At 37.0% G+C, this 22527-nt stretch overlaps 1 protein-coding gene across 50 annotated transcripts in view; it reads right to left on the bottom strand.

The window, feature by feature from the left end:
• GPHN (gephyrin) overlaps window positions 1–22527 on the bottom strand; it is a 689342-nt gene that overhangs the window by 269950 nt on the left and 396865 nt on the right. For 27 of the 50 annotated variants that reach the window (XR_013521272.1, XM_078335184.1, XM_078335182.1 and 24 more), the window contains 2 exons: window positions 16745–17017; window positions 15105–15203 (listed from right to left, as the gene is read on the bottom strand). Coding sequence is in view for 49 of the 50 variants with exons in the window: in XM_078335184.1 (XP_078191310.1) it covers window positions 15105–15203; window positions 16745–17017 (372 nt within the window). In the remaining variant the exon portion in view is untranslated. The remainder of the gene's footprint in view (window positions 1–15104; window positions 15204–16744; window positions 17018–22527) is intronic. The other 23 variants (XM_078335191.1, XM_078335190.1, XM_078335195.1 and 20 more) reach the window with 1 other exon arrangement.

Here is a 22527-nt window from a genome sequence, read left to right as displayed (position 1 = left end):
TTCTTGGGGTTATATATTTCCTCATTCACGTCCAGCAGGAAACAGAGAATCTGTGTCCCCCAGTAGTTAAAATAAAATCTAAGGGATGAAATCCACTGGATCTGACTGGCTTGAATTACATGATCCTTGAACTAATGACTATGGCTTGATGAAATGGATATGCTGATTATACGTATTAAGCCAACCTACCCTGGAGGTTTAGTCAGTTCCACCCCAACTACATGACTGGGAAACATTATATAGTGCTAGAAAGAGGGAATGAAAAATGACTGCTGGAGAGACAATGAACAAATGTCAATTACAAGAGGCATTTCTCAAGTCTCTTTAGCTCTTGAAATAGCAAGCTGATTAATTTTGCAATAAGTAGCAATGAGCTCATTACTAACTACTGAACAGTAATTAACCAGGTTTCATTTTTTGATTACTAGAAGCAGATAATTGAGTCAGGAAGGTAAAGAAGTAATATTAAGAAAGCAACTCTTCAGCTAGACTGTGAAATCTATTTTTTTTTGAGAAAGTCTGCACTGAAGTACAGTGGCAAGATCATGGCTCACTGCAGCCTCAATCTCCTGGGCTCAAGCAATTCTTCTACCTTAGCCGCCCAAGTAGCTGGGACTACAGGCATGTGCCACAATGTCTGTTAATTTTTGTATTTTTTAGTAGAGTTGGGGTTTTGCCATGTTGCTCAGGCTGATCCGAAACCCCTGGGCTCAAGAGATCAGCCTGCTTCAGCCTCCCAAATGCTGGTATACAGGTTTGAGCCACTGTACCCAGGCCCTAGACTATGAACTTTTTATGGGTTGGAATAACCTGTTCATATTTGTATTCTGAGCACTGAGCACAGTGCATGGTATCTTGAAATAATTCTGCAAATATTTAATTCTTAATTTACAAAGTTGACAAAAATTTCCCTATATATGTCATCTCCTGTACTACAAATAACAATCTGTTGTGAGATACAGGATAATTATTTCCATTTTATAGATGGGAAACTGAAGTTTAAATCTTAAGTAACTTGTCCCAATAATTAAGCGGCGTGGTCAGGGCTTATATTAAGGTTTTCTGATTTTAAGTTATGAGATTTTTACATTATTCCAAATTGCTTCACATGCCTCAGAATGTGACCAGCGTAGGGAAATTGTAATTTTTCATCTCAATAGGTAATCAACATTATTCAATATTAATTTAACATGAGTAAAACTTGTAATAGTAAGCCAAATAGTATACATAGATATTCCAAATGACTGTTCACACAAAGAGGTCTTCTGACACACTGACAACACCAGTGAGGCTCATTAATAAAGTTAGTGCTAGATAAGCATTCAAAGTTAATATAGCTTCTTTAGAAGCATCAAGGCCTTTCTTTTCATTACTTTCTGTTGCCTATTTCTTCCTTTTCATTCTACTGTATAGATGCCCAGTCTGGAAGAACTCTTTGATGTATTGCTAATTGTCATTTGTCACAGGAAACAGAAACATGTGAGTCTACTTAAAAACCTGAACTCTGTCAAAAGACCAATTACTATTTACAAAAGACTGTTAAATACCAGCTAATAAGAGAAAGTCTTTGGTGATGCTATATGAGAACATCCAGTTAGAACAGTTTTACAATCATTCTCAACTAGTTCCTCCAAAGAATTAAACCCTAATAATTAACTTGTCTCCTGTGCATCTAGAATGGTACTAGTTATGTATAATCCTTGCGAGAACTTGGAACTGAAAAAAGGATCACTCAATTGTTGGTGTACTAACCTTAGCCTTAGTTCCTGGAGGGCATTTCTCGACTTGCCTCAGGCCAGAAGGGCACTTACTATGCTGAAGGGAGAAATCCAGGCCTGGCAGGGCTCTCCAGTGCTGACTAAAAAGCCCTTAGACCTTGAATAAACATCAGTGGCAGCCAAGCAGTAGCTGCCATGAGCCTAGAGTGATGATAGCCACAGGGAGAGACTTTTTCTGCTTGAGGAAAGGAGAAGGAAAAGTAAAAAGGACTTTGTCTTGCAACCTAGTAAAATAAACACCAAGCAAATTCCTAAAGCCTCCAATTCCAGGTCCTAGCTCTTGGATGGCATTTCTAAACCACCGTGGGCCAGAAGTGGACCTGCTGCACCGAAAGAAAAAAAAAAAAGACCCAGTCTTGGCAGAATTCCTCACCTGCTGATTAAAAATTCCTTGTTTTTTTTTTTTTTTTTTTGAGATGGAGATGGAATCTCGTTCTGACATCAGGCTGGAGTGCAGTGATGAGATCTTGGCTCACTGCAACCTCCGCCTCCTGGTTCAAGTGATTCTTCCGCCTCAGCCTCCTGAGTAGCTAGGACTACAAGGGCGCACCAACACACCCGACTACTTTTTGTATTTTTTAGTAGAGATGGGGTTTCACCATGTTGGTCAGGATGATCTCGATCTCTTCACCTTGTGATCTGCCTGCCTCAGCCTCCCAAAGTCCTGGGATTACAGGCATGAGCCACCGCACCCAGGCCCCTTGGTCTTTTAATAAACATCAGCAGCAGCCAGAAAATAGTTGCCACAGGCCTTGGGTAAGATTCAGTACTATGCTGGTTTTAGGAGTGACCCAACACAGTACCAGTGGTGGTGGCCACAAGACTGCTTGGATTAGCCCTTCCCCAACTTCAGGCAGTTCATCACGAAGAGGGAGACGTGGTTTGTTGGGGGAAAGTAAGGGAAAAGAACAAGAGACTCTGCCTGGTAATCTAGGGAATTCTCCTGAATCTTATTCAAGACCACCATGGCAGTACCTCTATAAGAGTCGCAGTACCTCTATAAGAGTCACAGTACCTCTGCAAGAGTCACAGTATTACTAGTCTTGGGGTACCCCCTAATGCATATGGATTCAGTGACCAGACTTAGATCACAACATTTAATTCCCTTTGAGTATTTGGAAAGCCTTCCCAAGAAGGATGGATACAAAAAAGCCCAGACTTCAAAGATTAGAATAAATACTCAGATATTGATGAACATCCACAAGCATGAAGACCATCCACAAAAACATGGCTTTGCTAAATGAACTAAATAAGACACCAGTGACCAAGTCTGTAGTGACAGAGAATTTGAAATAGTTGTTTTGAGGAAGCTCAACAAAATATAAGATAACACAGAAATGAATTTGGAATCATATTAGATACATTTAACAAAGAGACTGAAATAATTAAAAACAATCAAGCAGAAATTCTAGAGCTGAAAATTGGATTGACAAACTGAAGAATACACCAGTCTTTCAACAGTGTAATTGATAAAGCAGAAAAAAAATTAGTAAGCTTGAAGACAGGCTATCTGAAAATACAGTCAGAGGAGTGAAAAGAAAAAATAATTAAAAATAATGAAGCATGCCTATAGAATCTAGAAAATAGCCTCAAAGAGCAAATATAAGAGTTAATGGGCCTTAAAGAAAAGGGGGTGGGGGGCAGGGAGAGAGAGAGAGAGAGAGAGAGAGAGAGAGAGAGAGAGAGAGAGAGAGAGAAAGAGAGAGAGAGAGAGAGAGAGAGAGAATGATATCAGGGTAGAAAGCTTATTCAAAGAGATATTAAGAACTCTCAAAACACAGAGAAAGATATCAACATTCAAGTACAAGAAGACTACAGAACTCTAAGCTGATTTAACCCAAAGAAGATCACCTCAAAACATTTAATAATCAAGCTCTCAAAGGTCAAGGATAGAGAAAGAGTTCTAAAAGCAGTAAGACAATAACAACAAATAACATATAAAGGAGCTCGAATATGTTTGGCAGCAGATTTCTAAGTGGAAACCTTACAGGCTAAGAGAGAGTGGTATGATAAATTTTAAACTGCTGAAGGAAAAAACCTTTTATCTTACAAAATTATATGCAGTGAAAATATCCTTCAAACATGAAGGATAAATAAAGACCTTCCCAGATAAACAAAAGCTCAGGGATTTCATCAACACCACACCTATTTTACAAGAAATGCTAAAGGGAGTTCTTCAATCTGAAAGAAAAGAATATTAAACAGAAATAAGAAATGATCTGAAGGCCCAAAACTCACTGGTAACAGTAAATACAGAGACAAATACAGAATATTATAACACGGTAAGTGTGATATATAAACAACTCATCTCATAACTTGAGCAGGACGACTAAAAGATGATCTAAAAAATGATAACTACAGGCATAGTGGCTCATGCCTGTGATCCAGCAGCTAGAGAGGCCAAGGTGGGTGGAACACTTGAGCCCAGTAGTTTTGAGACCAGCCTGGGCAAAATAGTGAAACTCTGTCTTTACAAATGATACAAAAATTAGTTGGGCATGATGTTGTGTGCCTGTAGTCGTGGCTACTCAGGAGACTAAGGATTGATTTAGCCCAGGAGGAGGTCAAGGCTGCACTGAGCCTTGACTGTACAATTACACTCCAGCCTGGGCAACACGGTGAGATCCTACCTTAAAAAAAAACAAACCCAAACTACAACTTTTTGAGACATAATATTATAAAATATACATAGGAAAAAAAAGGTTTAAAAGTGAGGGGATGAATTTAAAGTGTAGAGTTTTTATCAGTTGTCTCTTTGCTTGTTTGTTTGTTTTAGCAATCAGAGTTGTCACCGGTTTAAAATAATGGGTTATAAGAGAGTATTTGCCAGGCTCATGGTAAACCAAAAAGCCTACAACAGCTTCACAAAAAATATAAAGCAAGAAATTAAAACATACCACCAGAGAAAATCACTTTCACAAAAAGAAAGACAGAAAGGAAGGAAGAAAAAGAAAAGACCATAAGAACCAGAAAACAAAACAAAACAAAATAATAAAGCAATAGTAAGTCCTTACTTATCAATAATAACAACTTAACTCTCCAATCAAAAGACACAGAGTGGCTGAATGGATTGAAAAATGAGATCTGGGAACGATCCAAGATGGCTGATCGCTAACATCTGGGGATTGCAGCTCCCAGTGAATGCACAGAGAACGAGAGGATGCCACACTTTCAGACAAATTTTTTTTGCTCACGGAGCAGAAGATTCCCAGTGAAAGAGCTGCACGGGTTGCCAGCGCGACTCTTGTGGCCGGTGCAGCAGTTTTGCCGGCACCTCTGTGCGGCAGCTCTTGGTGCAGAGTAAACGGGACTGGTTCCCCTTCTGACCGACGTTTGGAGCTCGGGGAAGGCAGAGTCGCCTATTATGGACTCAAGAAGGAAGCCAGACTGGAGATTCCGGGCAAAAAAGCACCATCAGTCTTAATGCCGCTGTTTTGGCCAGTGCAGTGGGTTGCTCATATTTTGGCCCTGGGAATTAACAACTTGGGCGTCCACTCAGAGACCTAATTTGAAAGTTGGTAATTACAAAGATGACAGGTGGATCAATTTACAATCATGGGAAGAAACCAGTGTAAAAAGGCTGAGAATACTCAAAATCAGAATGCCTCTCCCTCTAAAGAGGATCACAGTTCCTCATCAACAAGGGAACAAGGCTTGATGGAGAAAGAGTGCATCCCATTAACAGAATCAGGCTTCAGAAGATGGATAATAAGAAACTTCTGTGAGTTAAAAGAACATGTTGTAGCCCAATGTAAAGAAACTAAGAACTTTGAAAAAAGGTTTGACGAAATCCTAATGAGAATAGACAACTTAGAGAGGAATATAAGTGAATTAATGGAACTGAAGAATACAGTATGGGAACTCTGAGAAGTATGCACACGTTTAAACACTTGAATTGTTCAAGCAGAAGAAAGGATATCAGAGGTCAAAGTCCAACTTAATGAAATAAAACGAGAAGACAAGATTAGAGGAAAAAGGATAAAAAGGAATGAGCAAAGTCTCCAAGAAATGTGGGACTATGTGAAAAGACCAAATTTACATTTGATAGGTGTACCTGAATGCGATGGAGAGAATGAATCCAAGCTGGAAAATATTCTTCAGGATATTATTCAGGAAAATTTTCCTAAACTAGCAAAGCAGGACACTATTCAACCCCAGGTAATACAGAGAACACCATAAAGATATTCCTCAAGAAGAGCAACCCCAAGGTACATAATCGTTAAGATTCACCAGGGTTGAAACGAAGAAGAAAATACTAAGGGCAGCCAGAGAGAAAGGTCAGGTTACCCACAAAGGGAAGCCTGTCAGACTTACAGCAGATCTCTCAGCAGAAACTCTACAAGCCAGAAGAGAGTGGGGGCCAATATTCAACATCCTTAAAGAATAGAACTTTCAGCCCAGAATTTCATATCCAGCCAAACTAAGTTTCACAACTGAAGGAAAAATAAAATCTTTTATGAACAAGCAAGAACTCAGAGATTTTATTACCACCAGGCCTGCTTTACAAGAGCTTCTGAAAGAAGCATTACACATAGAAAGAAACAACCAGTATTAGCCTTCTAAAAATATACCAAAAAGTAAAGAGCATCAACATAAAGAAGAATTTACATCAATGAATGGATAAAACAGCCAGTTAACATCAAATGGCAGTAATCCTAAATTTAAAAAGACTAAATCCCCCAATCAAAAGATACAGCCAAAACCCAACAGTATGCTACATCCAGACCCATTTCACATGCAAGGATACACAAAGACTCAAAACAAAGGGATGGAGAAAGATTTACCAACCAAATGGAGAGCATAAATAAATAAATAAATTAATTAAAAGCAGGAGTTGCAATTCTTGTATCTGATAAAATAGATTTTAAAGCAACAAAGATACAGTGGTAAAAGGATCAATGCAACAATAAGAGCTAACGATCCTAACACCCAGATACATAGAGACTTAGACTCAATGAGACAGAAAACTAATAAGGATATCCAGGACTCGAGCTCAGATCCGGAACAAGTAAACTTAATAAATATTTATAGAACTCTCCACTTTAAATACACAAAATATACATTCTTGTCAATACCACATCACACCTACTCATAGGTTTAAATGAAATGTTGATTGGCCATTATTAATACCCATTTTTTTTTTTTTAGAATAAAGCAACATTTCTGTTCTCTCCTTTCTCCCTCTTTTTCTTCCTCTTTCTTCCTCTCCTTCACTCCTTTACTTTTCTTCTCGCAAAAAAAAAAAAAGAAAAACAAGATCTAACAATCTGTTGTTTACATGAAATACACTTCACCTATGAAAACAAATACAGACTGAGAATAAAAGGATGGAAAAAGATATTCCATGCAAGAAAAGAATAGCAGTAGCTATACTTATAGCAAAAAAAACCAGATTTAAAATAGACACTATAAAAAGAAACAAGGAAGGCCATTATATAATGATAAAGGGATCAATTCAGCAAGAGGATATTATAATTGTAAATATATTTGCAACCAACGTGAGTGCATCCAGATATATAAAACAAATATTATTAGAGTTAAAGAGAGAGACCCTAATATACCAATAGCTGGAGACTTCAACATCCAACTTTAAACAATGCACAGATTGTCCCCACAAAAAATTAATAAAGAAACATTGAGGCCAGGCGTGGTGGCTCAGGCCTGTAATCCCAGCACTCGGAGGCTGAGGCAGGTGGATCACCTGAGGTTAGGAGTTTGAGACCAGCCTGGCCAACATGGTGACACCCCGTCTCTACTAAAAATACAAAAATTAGCTGGGAATGATAGCATGTGCCTGTAATCACAGATACTTGGGAAACTGAGGCAGGAGAATCACTTGAACCTGGGAGGCAGAGATTGCAGTGAGCTGAGAACACCCCACTGTACTCTAGGTTGGGAACAAAGCAAGACTCTGTCTAAAAAAAAAAAAAAAAAAAAAAAGAAACATTGGACTTAATCTCCATTACAGAATAAATAACTCTAATAGATCTTTATAGAATATTTCATCTAATGGCTGCAGAATACACATTCTTCTCCTCAGAACCTGAATCATTCTCAAGGACAGATAATATGTATATGTTAGGCCACAAAAACAAGTCTTTATAATTTCAAAAAAACCGAAATCATATGTATCTGCTCGAACCCACAGTAGAATAAAACTAGAAATAAATTTAAAAAACATTGGAATTGATACAAACACATGGAAATTAAACAATATGCTCCTAAATGACAAGTGGGCCACTGAAGACATTAAGAAGGAAATCAAACATTTCTTGAAGCAAAAAAATATGAAAACAGAACACACCAATACCTATGGGACAGGCAAAAACTAAGAGGAAAGTTTATACCAATAAGCACCTACATCAAAAAAGTAGAAAAACTACAACTGAATTATACCAGACACACAAAGAGGAGCTGGTACCATTCCTTCTAAAACTATTTCAAACAATCCAAAAAGAGGGAATCCTTCCCAAATCATTTTACGAGACCAACATCATTCTGATACCAAAACCCGGCAGAGACCCAACAAGAAAAGAAAACTTCAGGCCAATATCTATAATGAACATAGATGCAAAAATCTTCAATAAAATATTGGCAAGCCAATTGCAACAGCAAATCAAAAAACTTATTCATCATGATCAAGCAGGAATCATCCCGGGGATGCAAGGCTGGTTCAACATACGCAAGTCTATCAACGTAATTCACCACATAAACAGAACCAAAAACAAAAACCACATGATTATCTCAATTGACGCAGAGAAGGCATTTGACAAAATTCAACAGCCCTTTATGCTAAAAACCCTCAATAAACTCGGTATCGATGGAACGTATCTCAAAGTAATAAAAACTATTTATGACAAACCAACAGCCAATATCATACTGAATGGGCAAAAACTGGAAGCATTCCCTTTGAAATCTGGCACTAGACAAGGATGCCCTCTTTCACCACTCCTATTCAATATAGTACTGGAAGTTCTAGCCAGAGCAATCAGGCAAGAAAAAGAAATAAAGGGTATTCAAATAGGAAAGGTGGAAGCCAAATTGTCTCTATTTGCAGACGACATGATAGTATACCTAGAAGACCCCATCGCCTCAGCCCAAAAACTCCTGAAACTGATAAGCAACTTCAGCAAAGTCTCAGGATATAAAATCAATGTGCAAAAATCACAAGCATTCGTCTACACCAATAACAGACTTAAAGAAAGCCAAATCAAGAATGAACTGCCATTCACAATTGCTACAAAAAGAATAAAATACCTTGGAATACAACTCACAAGGAACATAAGGGACCTCTTCAAGGAGAACTACAAACCACTGCTCAACGAAATCAGAGAGGACACAAACAGATGGAGAAACATTCCATGTTCATGGTTAGGAAGAATTAATATCGTGAAAATGGCTATACTGCCCAAAGTAATTTACAGAATCAATGCTATCCCCATCAGGCTGCCATTGACTTTCTTCACAGAACTGGAAAAAACCAACATGAACTTCATATGGAACCAAAAGAGAGCCCGCAAGCCAAGTCAATTCTAAGCAAAAAGAACACAGCGGGGGGCATCACACTACCGGATTTCAAACTATACTACAAGGCTACAGTAATCAAAACAACATGGTACTGGTACCAAAACAGAGATATAGACCAATGGAACAAAACAGAGGCACCGGAGGCAACACAACATATCTATAACTATATAATCTTTGATAAACCTGACAAAAACAAGCAATGGGGAAAGGATTCCCTGTTTAATAAATGGTGTTGGGAAAACTGGCTAGCCATGTGCAGAAAGCAGAAACTGGACCCCTTCCTGACACCTTACACTAAAATTAACTCCAGATGGATTAAAGACTTAAACATAAGACCTGGCACCATAAAAACCCTAGAAGGAAATCTAGGCAAAACTATCCAGGACATAGGAGTAGGCAAGGACTTCATGAACAAAACACCAAAAACATTGGCAACAAAAGCCAAAATAGACAAATGGGACCTAATGAAACTCCACAGCTTCTGCACGGCAAAAGAAACAGTCAATAGAGTGAATCGGCAACCAACAGAATGGGAAAAAATGTTTGCAGTTTACCCATCTGACAAAGGGCTGATATCCAGAATTTAGAAAGAACTCAAACAGATTTACAGGAAAAAAACAAACAAGCCCATTCAAAAGTGGGCAAAGGATATGAACAGACACTTTACGAAAGAAGACATATATGAGGCCAACGATCATATGAAAAAATGCTCATCGTCACTGGTCATCAGAGAGATGCAAATCAAAATGCCTGTTAGAATGGCGATCATTAAAAAATCTGGAGACAACAGATGCTGGAGAGGATGTGGAGAAAAAGGAACACTTTTACACTGTTGGTGGGAGTGTAAATTAGTTCAACCATTGTGGAAGACAGTGTGGCGATTCCTCAAGGCCTTAGAAATAGAAATTCCATTTGACTCAGCAATCCCATTACTGGGTATATATCCAAAAGACTATAAATCGTTCTACTATAAGGACACATGTACACGAATGTTCATTGCAGCACTGTTTACAATAGCAAAGACCTGGAATCAACCCAAATGCCCATTGATAATAGAATGGATTGGAAAAATGTGGCACATATACACCATGGAATTTATGCAGCAATCAGAAATGATGAGTTTGTGTCATGTGTAGGGACATGGATGAATCTGGAGAACATCATCCTCAGCAAACTGACACAAGAACAGAAAATGAAACACCGCATATTCTCACTCATAGGCGGGTGATGAAAAATGAGAACACATGAACACAGAAAGGGGAGTACTAAACACTGGGGTCTATTGGGGGGAAAAGGGGAGGGCCAGTGGGAGGGGGAGGTGGGGAGGGATAGCCTGGGGAGAAATGCCAAATGTGGGTGAAGGGGAGAAGGAAAGCAAAGCACACTGCCATGTGTGTACCTACGCAACTGTCTTGCATGCTCTGCTCATGTACCCCAAAACCTAAAATCCAATAAAAAATTAAAAAAAAAAAAAAAGAAAAACTACAACCATACAACCTAATGACACTTGATAAAGAACTAGAAAAGCAAGAGCAAATCAAGCTCAAAATTAGAAGAAAAGAAATAATAAAGATCAGAGCAGAGATAAATTAAGTTGAAACAAACAAAAAAACAATACAAAAGATCAACAAAATGAAGCTTTCTTTTTGAAAGATAAACAAAATTGCCTAACCTTTAGTCAGACTAAGAAAAAAAGAGAGATTACCCAAATAAATAAAATCAGAGATGAAAAAGGAGACATCACAATTATACCACAAAAATTCAAAGGATTATTACAGACTGCTATGAGCAACTGTATGCCAATACTTCTAGGAGAACATATAAGCAATGGATAAATTCCTTGATGCATAAAACCTACCAAGATAGAACCATGAAGAAATCCAAAACCTGAATACAGCAATAATAAGCAATGAGGTTGAAGTCATAATAAAAAGTCTCCCAGAAAAGAAAAGAACCAATACCTTCACTGCTGAAGTCTGTGAAATATTCTGATACAAATACTATTCAAACTAGTCTGAAAATTAGAGAAGGAAGGAATACTTTTATATTCATTCTACAAGGTCAGTATTACTCTGTTACTAAAACCAGAAAAAGACATATTTTAAAAAAAAGATAAGAAAACTACAGGCCACTATCTGATTAACATTGACATAAAAATCCTCAACAAAATGCTAGTGCACCAAATTCAATGACAGATTAAAAACATCATTAATTATGACCAAGTGGTATTCATCCCAGGGATGGGAGGATGGTTCAATATATGGAAATCAATCTACAGAATGAATGACAAAAGCCATATGATCATTTCACTTAATGCTGAAAAAGCTTTTGACAAAATTCAATTGCTTCATGTTAAAAAAAAACCTCCAAAAACTGGGTACAGAAGGAACAACCCTCAACATAATAAAAGCTATATGCAACAGATCCACATCTAGTATCATACTGAATGGAGAAAAACTGAAAGCCTTTCCTCGAAGCTTTGGAACATGAAAAGATGCTCACTTTTACCACTGTTATTCAACACAGCATTGGAAGTGTTAGCTAGAATCAGACAAGAGAAAGATTAAAAAGCATCTAAATTGGAAAGGAAGAGATCAAATTACCATAGTTTGCAGATGATACAACATGTGGAAAAAGCTAAATTTGTGTATTGGAACTGATACACAAATTCAGTAAAGTGGCAGGATACAAAATCAACATACAAAAATGTGTAGCATTTCTTTTCTTTCTTTTTTTTTTTTTTTTTAGATGGAGTCTTGTTCCATCACCCAAGCTGGAGTGCAATGGCCTGATCTCAGCTCACTGCAACCTCTGCCTCCCAGGATCAAGCAATTCCCCTGTCTCAGCCTCTTGATTAGCTGGGACTACAGGCACCTGCCACCATGTCGGGTTAATTTTTTGTATTTTTAGTAGAAATGGGTTTCACCTTGTTGGTGAGGCTGGTCTCAAACTCCTAACCTCAGGTGATCCAACTGCCTTGGCCTCCCAAAGTGCTGGGATTAGAGGTGTGAGCCACTGTGCCCAGCCAATTAGTAGCATTTCTATATGTCAACAGTGAACAACATGAAAAAGGAATTAAGAAAGTAATCCTATTTATAATAGTTACAAATAAAACACATAGGAAGAAAGTTAACCAAAGAAGTAAAAGATTTCTACAATGAGAAGCATAAAACATTTCTGCAAGATATTGAAGTGGATACACACAAAAAATGAAAAGACATTCCATGTTCATGGATTGGAATAATCAATATTTTTAAACTGTCCATATTTCCCAAAGCAATCTACGGACTCAGTGCAATCCCTATCACAATACCTTCACATAAATAGAAAAACTAATCATTTATACAGAATCACAAAAGACCCAGAATAACCAAAGCTATCCTGTGAAAAAATAAAAACAAAACTGGAGGAATCATTACCTGACTTCAAATTATACTACAGAGCTACAGTAGCTAATACAGCATGGTACTGGCATAAAAACAAAGACATAGACCAATGGAATAGAATAGAGAACCTAGAAACAAATCCATATACATACAGTGAGCTCATTTTGACAAAGGGAGTCAAGAACATACACTGGGGAAAGGACAGTCTCTTTAATAAAGGTTGCTGGGAAAACTGGATATCCATATGCAGATGATTAAAACTAGACACCTATCTCTTGCCATATATAAAAATCAAATAAAAATGATTGAAGACTTAAATCTAAGACTTGAAACTATGAAACTCCTAAAAGAAAACACTCAGAAAACTCTCCAGGACATTGGACTGGGCAAAGATTTCTTGAGTGATACCCCACAAATACAGCCAACCAATGAAAAAAATGGACAAATGGGATCACATCAAGTTAAAAAGCTTCTTCATAGCAAAGGAAACAATCAATAAAGTGAGGAGACAATCCAAGGAATGAAAGAAAATATTTGCAAACTATGCATCTGAGAAGGGATTAGTAGCCAGACTATATAAACAATTCTATAGAAAAAAATATATAACAATCCAATTTAAAAATGGGCAAAAGATCTGAATAGATGTTTCTCAAAAGGAGACATATAAATGATAAACAAGTATATGAAAAGGTGTTCATTAGCATTGATCATCAGAGAAATGCAAATCAAAACTATAATAAGATATCATCTTATCTCAGTTAATACAGCTTTTATCCAAAAGACAGGGAATAATGAATGTCAGTGAGTATGTGGAGAAAGGGGAACACTTGTACACTACTTGTGGGAATATAGATTTGTATAGCCACTATGCAGAATAGTATAGCGGTTCCTCAAAAAACTAAAGACAGAACTACATATGATTCAGCAATCCCCCTGCTAGGTATATATACAAAATAAAGGAAATCAGTATATTGAAGAGATAACTGTACTTCCATGTGTATTGCAGCACTAACAATCTGAGTGTCCATTAGCAGATAAATAGATAAAGAAAATGTGGTAGATATATACAATGGAGTACTGATTAGATATAAAAAATAATGAGATACTGTCATTTGCAACAACATGGATGGAAATGGAAGACATTGTTAAATGAAATAAGTCAGGCACAGAAAGACAAACTTTGCATGTTCTCACTTACTTGTGGGAGCTAAAAATTAAAACAATTGAACTCATCCAGATAAAGATGGTAGAATGATGGTTATAGAGGTGGAGAGGGTGGGGAGGGAGAATGGGAAATGGGGATGCTTAATGGGTAGCCAAAATATAGTTAGATACAATGGCTAAGATCTCAATGGCACAACAGGGTGATTATGATCAGCAGTAATTTGTTGTACATTTTAGAATAAATTAGGGAATACAATTGGATGTTTGTAACACAAAGAAATGATGAATGCTTGAGGCGATGGATACCCATTTACCCTGATATGATTATTACCCATTGTATGTCTGTATCAAAATATCTCACATGCCCCCATAAATATATCCACTACTATGTACCCCACAAAATTAAAATAAAAAAAAAAGTCTTCATTTGGTAATATCGTCTAAGAGACTATGGAAGCTAACTTGGTTTTTTCCTCTCCAAATTTTGGGTGTTTTGCTTCCTAAGTATTTAAAACCCAAATTTCACTCTATTATTTGCTTTTCTTCTCTACCCCTCTCATTTTATATCCATATTCGGGATTTAGATCAGTTTTTTTTTCATCCAGTGTCTAAATTATCACTGTTTAAAGATTTATACTTATCAATTTAATCTTTAATGATCTGGTTTATTTTCTCCAAGGTATCATTCAACCAGTGATTGAATAAACAAACATGCAGCCTAAAAAGTTTACTTATGATGAAGAACCACAGAATTTATATAAAAGTCAACAGTGCAAATGGTTGTAATGAGAGCCTAGTGAATAAGAAAAAAAATGAGATGCAAAATAATGAGAAAAAACAAGAAGGTTAATACATATCAACTATTTGTTTGACCAATCTGTCTAGATTTTAAGACTCAAAGTGATTCTCTTAAGAGGTAATCTTAAGTCCAGCAATTTAGTTAAAGATATCTGATGAAATTGGTAAGACAAAAGTAACTTCTGAACAACGAATTTCTTGCAAGTCATTTGATAAAAGTTCATTGTCACAAATGACAGAATCTTAATGATAGCAGAGTACTTTAGTCACAGGAGAAACTCTATTAAATTCCTTGATGGGTATACTCAATGGCACTTATACTTTCACAAGAAAGCAATGCTGGAAATCCATCAGCATAAAACAACACATCTTCCATATGTTACAGCCTGTCTCCAAGGTGAAGTAGAATGCATATTTGCAAAATCATTAATGCAAAAGCTTCTTGTCTTACCCGTTCATCTGCTGAATGATGGGAATAATTGATGAGACCAGGGATGGGCTGCTCACCATGTGCCATGACAACAGCGGGACTGGTGTAGAATGGATGCTTCTAATGCACAACACATAACAACTATGAATATAGTGACAGGAAAACATGAAACTCTACAAGCAAAATGACTAAAAAGGAAAAAAGGTAAAAACAAATGGAAAAATGAAATGCTAACATTTTCCAAATGTAGAATGATAGAACCAGCTTAGATTTTAAATGCCAAAACTTTCTCTTAAGATTAAAATTTATGGCACTTCTTACTCTTTTAAAAGGCAAAAGAAAAGGAACATATAATGATTTAAAAATGCACCTATTTCACCAATTAGTTTCATAAAAAAACCACACACAACTTAAATACTTAGTAGCCTTAAGTAACCACTTACTGGATTACTGAATGGATACTTCGAAAGGATTTCTTGGTGATTCTAATCTATACGTTATTTAAAAAAACACCTCACTATGTTGATAGCCAAAATATCTGGATGATCCATGAAACTCTGAGAATTATTTCATATAGCAATTAAATTTTTAATGTTTATGCTCTTAATGAAAAATTATGATTTCTAGAATTGATATGTTACTTTCTGAAGATATTAAGGCATACTAGGTGGACTTTAGTAAGTATGAAGAATAAATCATTTTCTATAACTTTGAGACAGTAACTTCAAGTAACTCATGGCAGTATATTTATCCCTAGAGTTGCCCAAAGAGAATTTGGTATTGTCCTAATAATATTTATTACTTTATTAAATTAAACATGCAAATATATCTATTTCTTAACTATACCACTAGGGTAATTTGTTCAAGCAATATTTGAATAAGTTATTAGTTAAGAAACATTCAACAACTGCTGAAAAGCTTTGTCTTTACAAAAATCTTTATTAATATTTACCAACTCATTGTTGAATCATCTAAGGTCTTTTACCTTCAGTTTGCTGTTCCTTTAAGAATTTGTGAAGTTTTGATATTCTGAATATATAAACATTATATATTTAATATGTCCACAAAAATGACTTCTCCAAAGAGTTCTGAAATGTCACATTGTTTATCATTGTAGCTATTACTTCAATAGGTAACAGCTCATCAGTAATGCCTCAGGTCTCAGAATAAACCTCAGTGCCCTCAAGGAATCTATATCAAGAAGGAAACATAGTAGTGGAGTGTCATGGACATCCTATTTATTTATTTATCTATTTATTTGAGATGGAGTCTCGCTCTGTTGCCCAGGTTGGAGTGCACTGGCACAATCTTGGCTCACCGCAACCTCCACCTCCCAGGTTCAAGCGATTCTCCTGTCTCAGCCTCCCAAGTAGGTGGCGCCCACCACCACACCCAGCTAACTTTTGTATTTTTAGTAGAGATGGGGTTTCACCATATTGGCCAGGCTGGTCTTGAACTCCTGACCTTGTGATCAGCTGCCTCAGCCTCCCAAAATGCTGGGATTATAGGCATAAGCCACCATGCCCAGCCCATACCAGTTATTTTTTTAGGGTTCTCTGAAAAAGTATTAAATGTATGGAGGGATAGGATGGAAAACAGATAAAACCAGTACATTTACCTGTGGGTCCTTTAGACCTCTGAGTATCTTTCATCAGGCTTACCTTGGCAGCAATGGCTGCTGCAGTTATATGTGATGAGGAACTATCTTCTGTTGAAGCAACACCACTGTCTTTCTTCTCTTCTTCCTCTTCCTCACATTGAACCCCTTTATCTTCTGTCTGTTTATGGGGACTGGTTGTAGGAGGAGGGGAAAGAGGAGGTGGCGGGGAAGGCAAATCTTCAAGTTCATCATGCACCTCCTTTACTTTTACAATGGCATCACGTAGAAGGTCAATGGCATGAGGTAGAGCTGGCAGTATGAACTGAAAGCATTCCTGTATGCCAGAGAAAGAAAAAAATTAAGATTAAGCACTTTTGTAGTTATGTAAGATGGTGGAAATCAAATTGATTTGTGATTTTGGATCTGCATTTCCCTCCATCAATCTCAAGCATGTATCATATGTAAAACATTGTCTTAGCAATATGCCATGAAATACGCATAACATAAATTACAGTATTCTGTATAAGCTAAGGAACAACAGTGGTATAAAAGGATATATTCTGCTGACTGTTCCTTTTGCCATGCAAAAGCTCCTTAGTTTAATTAGGTCCCAGCTATTTATCTTTGTTTTTATTGCAGTTGCTTTCGGGTTTTTGATCATGAAATTCTCGTCTAAGCCAATGTCTAGAAGGGTTTCTCCAATGTTACCTTCTAGAATTTTTATAGTTTCAGGTCTTAGGTTTAGGTACTTAATCCATCTTGAGTTGATTTTTATGTAAAGTGAGAGTTGAGGATCCAGTTTCATTCTCCTACATGGCTAAATGGACTGCCAATTACCCCAGCAACATTTGTTGTCCTTTCCCTACCTTATGTTTTTGTTTGCTTTGTTGAAGATCAGATAGGTGTGTTTGGTTTTATTTCTGGGTTCTATATTCTGTTCCATTGATCTATGTGCCTATTTTTATACCAGTACTACACTGTTTTGGTGACTATGGCCTTACAGTTTAGTCTGGAATCAGGTAGTATGGTTGCCTTCAGATATGTTCTTTTTGCTTAGTCTTGCTTTGGCTATGCAGGCTCTTCTTTGATTCCATATGAATTTTAGAATTGTTTTTCTTAACTCTGAAAGAATGATGGTGGTATTTTGATGGGGATTGCACTGAATTTGTAGATTGCTTTTGGCAGTATGGTCATTTTCACAATATTGATTCTACTAATTCATGAGCATGGGATGTGTTTACATTTGTTTCTGTCATCTATGAGTTCTTTCCACAGTGTTTTGTAATCTTCACAAACTATACATCTGACAAAGGACTACTATCCTGAATCTACAACGAACTCAAACAATTCCATAAGAAAAAAAAACAATCACATCAAAAAGTGGGCTAATGACATTAATAGACAGTTCTCAAAAGAAGATATACAAATGGCTAACAAATATATGAAAAAATGCTCAACATCACTAATGATCAGGGAAATGCAAATCAAAACTGCAATGCGACACAATGATATATATGTGTATATATAATATACATGTATGTATACACATATATATGTATACATATATGTATATGATATATATGTACAGATCATATATACATGTATATATACATCATATATATGTATATACACATATATACATCATATATATGTATAATACACATATATACATCATATATATGATGTATATATATATATGAAGGAATACTACTCAGCCGTAAAAAGGAATAAATTAACAGCATCTGCAATGACCTGGATGAGATTAGAGACTATTATTCTAAGTGAAGTAACTCATGAATGGAAAGCTAAACATTGTATATTTCACTGATATGTGGGAGCTAAGTTATGAGGATGCAAAGGGGTAGGAATGATAAAATGGACTTTGGGGACTTGTGGGAAAGGGTGGGAGGTGGGTAAGGGATAAAAGACAACAAATATGGTGTGGTGTATACTGCTTGGTTGGTGGGTGCACCAGGATCTCACAAATCACCACTAAAGAACTTACTCATGTACCCAAATACCATCTGTACCCCAAAAACATGGAAAAAATAAAGATTGAGGACAGGCATGGATGGTCAGAATCAGATTCTCTTAAAAAAAAAAAAGCATGCACTGCATTTTTTTTAAAGTAAAATTTGAGTATACAACTTGGTAGTTTAAAGACGCATTATGAGAAAGTCAGGAAAAATAGGCAAGAAGCCCAAGAGTTTAAGGCTGCAGTGAGATATGATTGTTTAACTGCATACCAGCTGGGGTGACACAGTGAGACTCTGTTTCTAAAAACTAAATAAATACATACATGCTAGAAACATGTATACTACCCTCTTTTCCATCCCTTCCTCCCTGAGATAAAACCTACATACCTACACACATACATATTTAATTATTTCATTATTTGCATAGTTCTTAAATGATTTATAGAAAATTCCTGAAGAAACTAGGAACATTCCATCCCTTGTTACCAACCTTCTGAGTCAAGACCATTTCTTGATGTGATTCATGCCAAACGCTTAAGACACTGCTATATTTTGGATGGGCCAAATCTACTTAATCTTTAATCCAAAAGTAGAGAGAAGCAACCGAGGGTCTTCCATGCAGAAAGTGGTCTCATGAGGCTAAGTAAAGGAATATAAATATTTATATCCAAGTCATGCAGGAACTTTTACACAGGTGGAAGAAACTTACATCAAAGTGGCCAAAAGATTGTTCAATAGACAGACAAATGAAACTCTATGTTTACTACTAGACACCAAACCTTTGTGTGAAATCTTGAATTTATGGGGAGGGAAGGTAGCCTGTACCTGTCTGTTACTTTCCTGATCCTATCCCCTCATTCTTGAAGTGCTGGAGATTGAGCCCCTTTGGGCTTTGGTGACCCCACAACTGGAGTATATTAATTGATGGTTGATTTTGCTATACTGGCTACTTCTCTTCCCATCGTGTAATCAATTTTTAACACATATGCTGACTGTTTTCCCTTCCCTTCTCCTTTTCTTGGGGAAATTCAATGAATAAACAAAGATTTATTGGTACTGAAATTGTTTTAAAAGAAGCAGGAAAGAGGTTTCATATTTTTAGCTAGAGCAGGGCACTAAAACTAACAACCACGTGAGAACCAGATTATTTTGTCCAAAGAACTAAAGTTCTAAGTACCATCATAAAGTATAGCGAGGCAACATTGTACAGCAGGTAAAATATAAAATAAGCTATAAAGAGCACTGCATAAAGTCAATATAACCTGCTGCTGAGGTGCTCCCTATTATCTATAATATATAACCAAAAGAGAATAGGTGAGAACTTAAAAACCAGAACATAAGTACAGATATATTTGCAGAATAGGTGGAGGTCTTTCTCTTTCACATTTGAAGTATTAGCTTAAAATCAAAGATGTAAACAAAATCTTAAAAGTTTTTAGAGGATTACATAACACCTGGAAAGATGTCTAAATCTCCTGACCTATTTTTGTATGGCTCGGTCAGTTTACTGTTTAAAGATTGTGTAGTAAAGAATTTAACCTTGACTGAGGAGAGGTCTAGCCTGTACCCTCAGCTTCTGGGAGTGAGCTCTATGTCCTTGGAATTTCATGCCTGTCAGGCCTCCGTGTGCAAGCCAGGACCCAGAAAGTCTAAAGTCCTGCCTTCCTGCCTGCCTAGGCTGATCACCCCCGCCCCCTCACCCCACCCTGCCATCTTAACTGTTATCATAATAATGTGAATACTCCTCACCCCACCTTACCATCTGAACTACTCTTATCCCACCTGCCATTGAAACTAAACTCAAGGTAATGTATACTCCTTGCCCCTACCCCCACCACTGTAACTAATCTTACTCTGAAACTTTCCACTGCCCACCCCAAACCTATAAAACCAACTCCTATCCCACTGCCCTTTACTAATGCCCTTTTCGGCCTTAGCCCACCTGAACTCAAGTGAATAAACAGCCATGTTGCTCATACAAAACCTGTTTGAGGGGGCCTCTTCATTCAAAGCGTGCATTTCTAACAATGCCTAATAGTAATGTCTTTGTTTGCTTACGGACTTTGGCCACCAGAGACAGTCTAACATTGCTAGACTACAGTTCAGGAATGAGGGGAAGGTATCAGTAAAAAAACAGACAGGCATGGCCTACCCTTCCTCCTTCCCCATTAATTCAAGATTTCACACAAAGCTTTGGTGTCTAAAAGTAAACATGGAGTTTCATTCATCTGTCTATTAAACAGTCTTGTGGCCACTTTCATATAAGTTTTTTGCACCTGCATAAAGGTTCCTAAGTGACTTGGATATATATATTCCCTTTTCCTATTCCCTTTCTTGGCCTTCTGATCCCACTTTCTATATGGAAGGCCCCCAATTACTTCTCTCTAATTTAGGATTAAAGATTACAGGTCAGCCACACTGGTGGTATGTGTTTGAGTCTCAGTAAAAGCTCTGGATACCAAAGGCTCAGGTGAGCATCCCCAGCTGGCATTACTCCAGCTGGTATCACAGACTGATGCCAGAAGGGCGACATGTCCATGTCCCCAAAGAGGACAACACAAGTTCCTTGTTTGTTACCTCTGCTAGACTCTGCAGAGGTTCTCTATGTACTTTCTCCCTTGGCTGACTTTAATTCATATTCTTTCCTTTTTTATTTCAATGAATAATAATCATAACAGTTTTCTGTGAGTTCCATGAATGCGAGTGAATTATTAAACCTGAAGGTCCTTTTAGAATCCCCTGAATTTGTGATTAGGGTCAGAAGTGAGGGCAATTTAGTGGAGTACTACACATTTGTAGGTGGTTATTTTTTGCAGTTGGCTAAAACTCCTTACAGTTGGTGTCAAAAATGGGATTTCCTAGAAAAACCCTGACTCACTGAAATACATAGCTTAGGAAGTGAAGAGAGGGTGTGGGATGATGAACCTTTGATCCCTGAATGGAGACAGGGTCAATCACAGTATGGAATTGCTTAATGGAGATAGTTCCCAAGAAGTTGTCTTACTGGATGTATAAGGAGATGCAAAATGTAAAGAAAGAAGCTAACCACACAATCTCTTGGTTATTGTTATCTACACTATCTAAAATGAAAGTAAGGAAGACATGTTGGGGTGGATCATAAGGTTGGGTCAAGCTTGGATTCTGTGTAATCTGATATATAGCTGTTAGTCACAGAGCCACTTACAAAAAAAAAAAGTTTTATTGAAACAATAAACAATGAATAAGTTAGATTGATTCAGAAGAGAATAGGAAAGAGTGAGATTCAAGGGACTTGTCCTAGGAGGATAGAAATATTGAAATGGTTATTAAGAAACTGATAAATACACTGACCACTGATGGAGGTAAAACAAAGGTTTTACTTTTGCATTGTTGTAGGTTGGGTGAACAGCTGGGAGCTCCTGCTGGTCTCCAAACACTGGCCATTCAAACGTCCTAAGCAAATCTTCTCTATTTAGTTTAAAGGAATTTTTAAAATGAGAAGGCAAAGATAACTATAAGAAATCTGATTTTGAATTGCCCGAGGTGACTGTTTCACAATCTAATCAAGATAAGGTCTGACAAAAAGGTCTGAGGCTCTTGGCCCAAGCCAGGGCTGGAGCTCCAGGACCATATGCACATGTATGGGTAAAATGATCAGGGGGCAGAGAAGAGACTATTCTAGGACTTCCTGACATTGGAGTCAACTGTGAATCTAAAATCTGTTGAAGTACCAATGGAAGGGCATAGTCAGATTAGGAGGAAATAGCAATTAATTAATTAAGGTGAAAGTTTGAAAGAAAATTAGAATATTTTAACAGTGAACTTTATGTGAAGTGGTTGAGTCTTCATTACCTAAATATATTATGAGGATGAATATTGTGTTTGAATG

The sequence above is a fragment of the Callithrix jacchus genome, chromosome 8 (assembly GCF_049354715.1).
Source record: "Callithrix jacchus isolate 240 chromosome 8, calJac240_pri, whole genome shotgun sequence".
Taxonomy (NCBI): Eukaryota; Metazoa; Chordata; class Mammalia; order Primates; family Cebidae; genus Callithrix; species Callithrix jacchus.
Note: the sequence above shows the minus strand (reverse complement) of the source record. Positions and strands in the feature narration are given on the sequence as shown.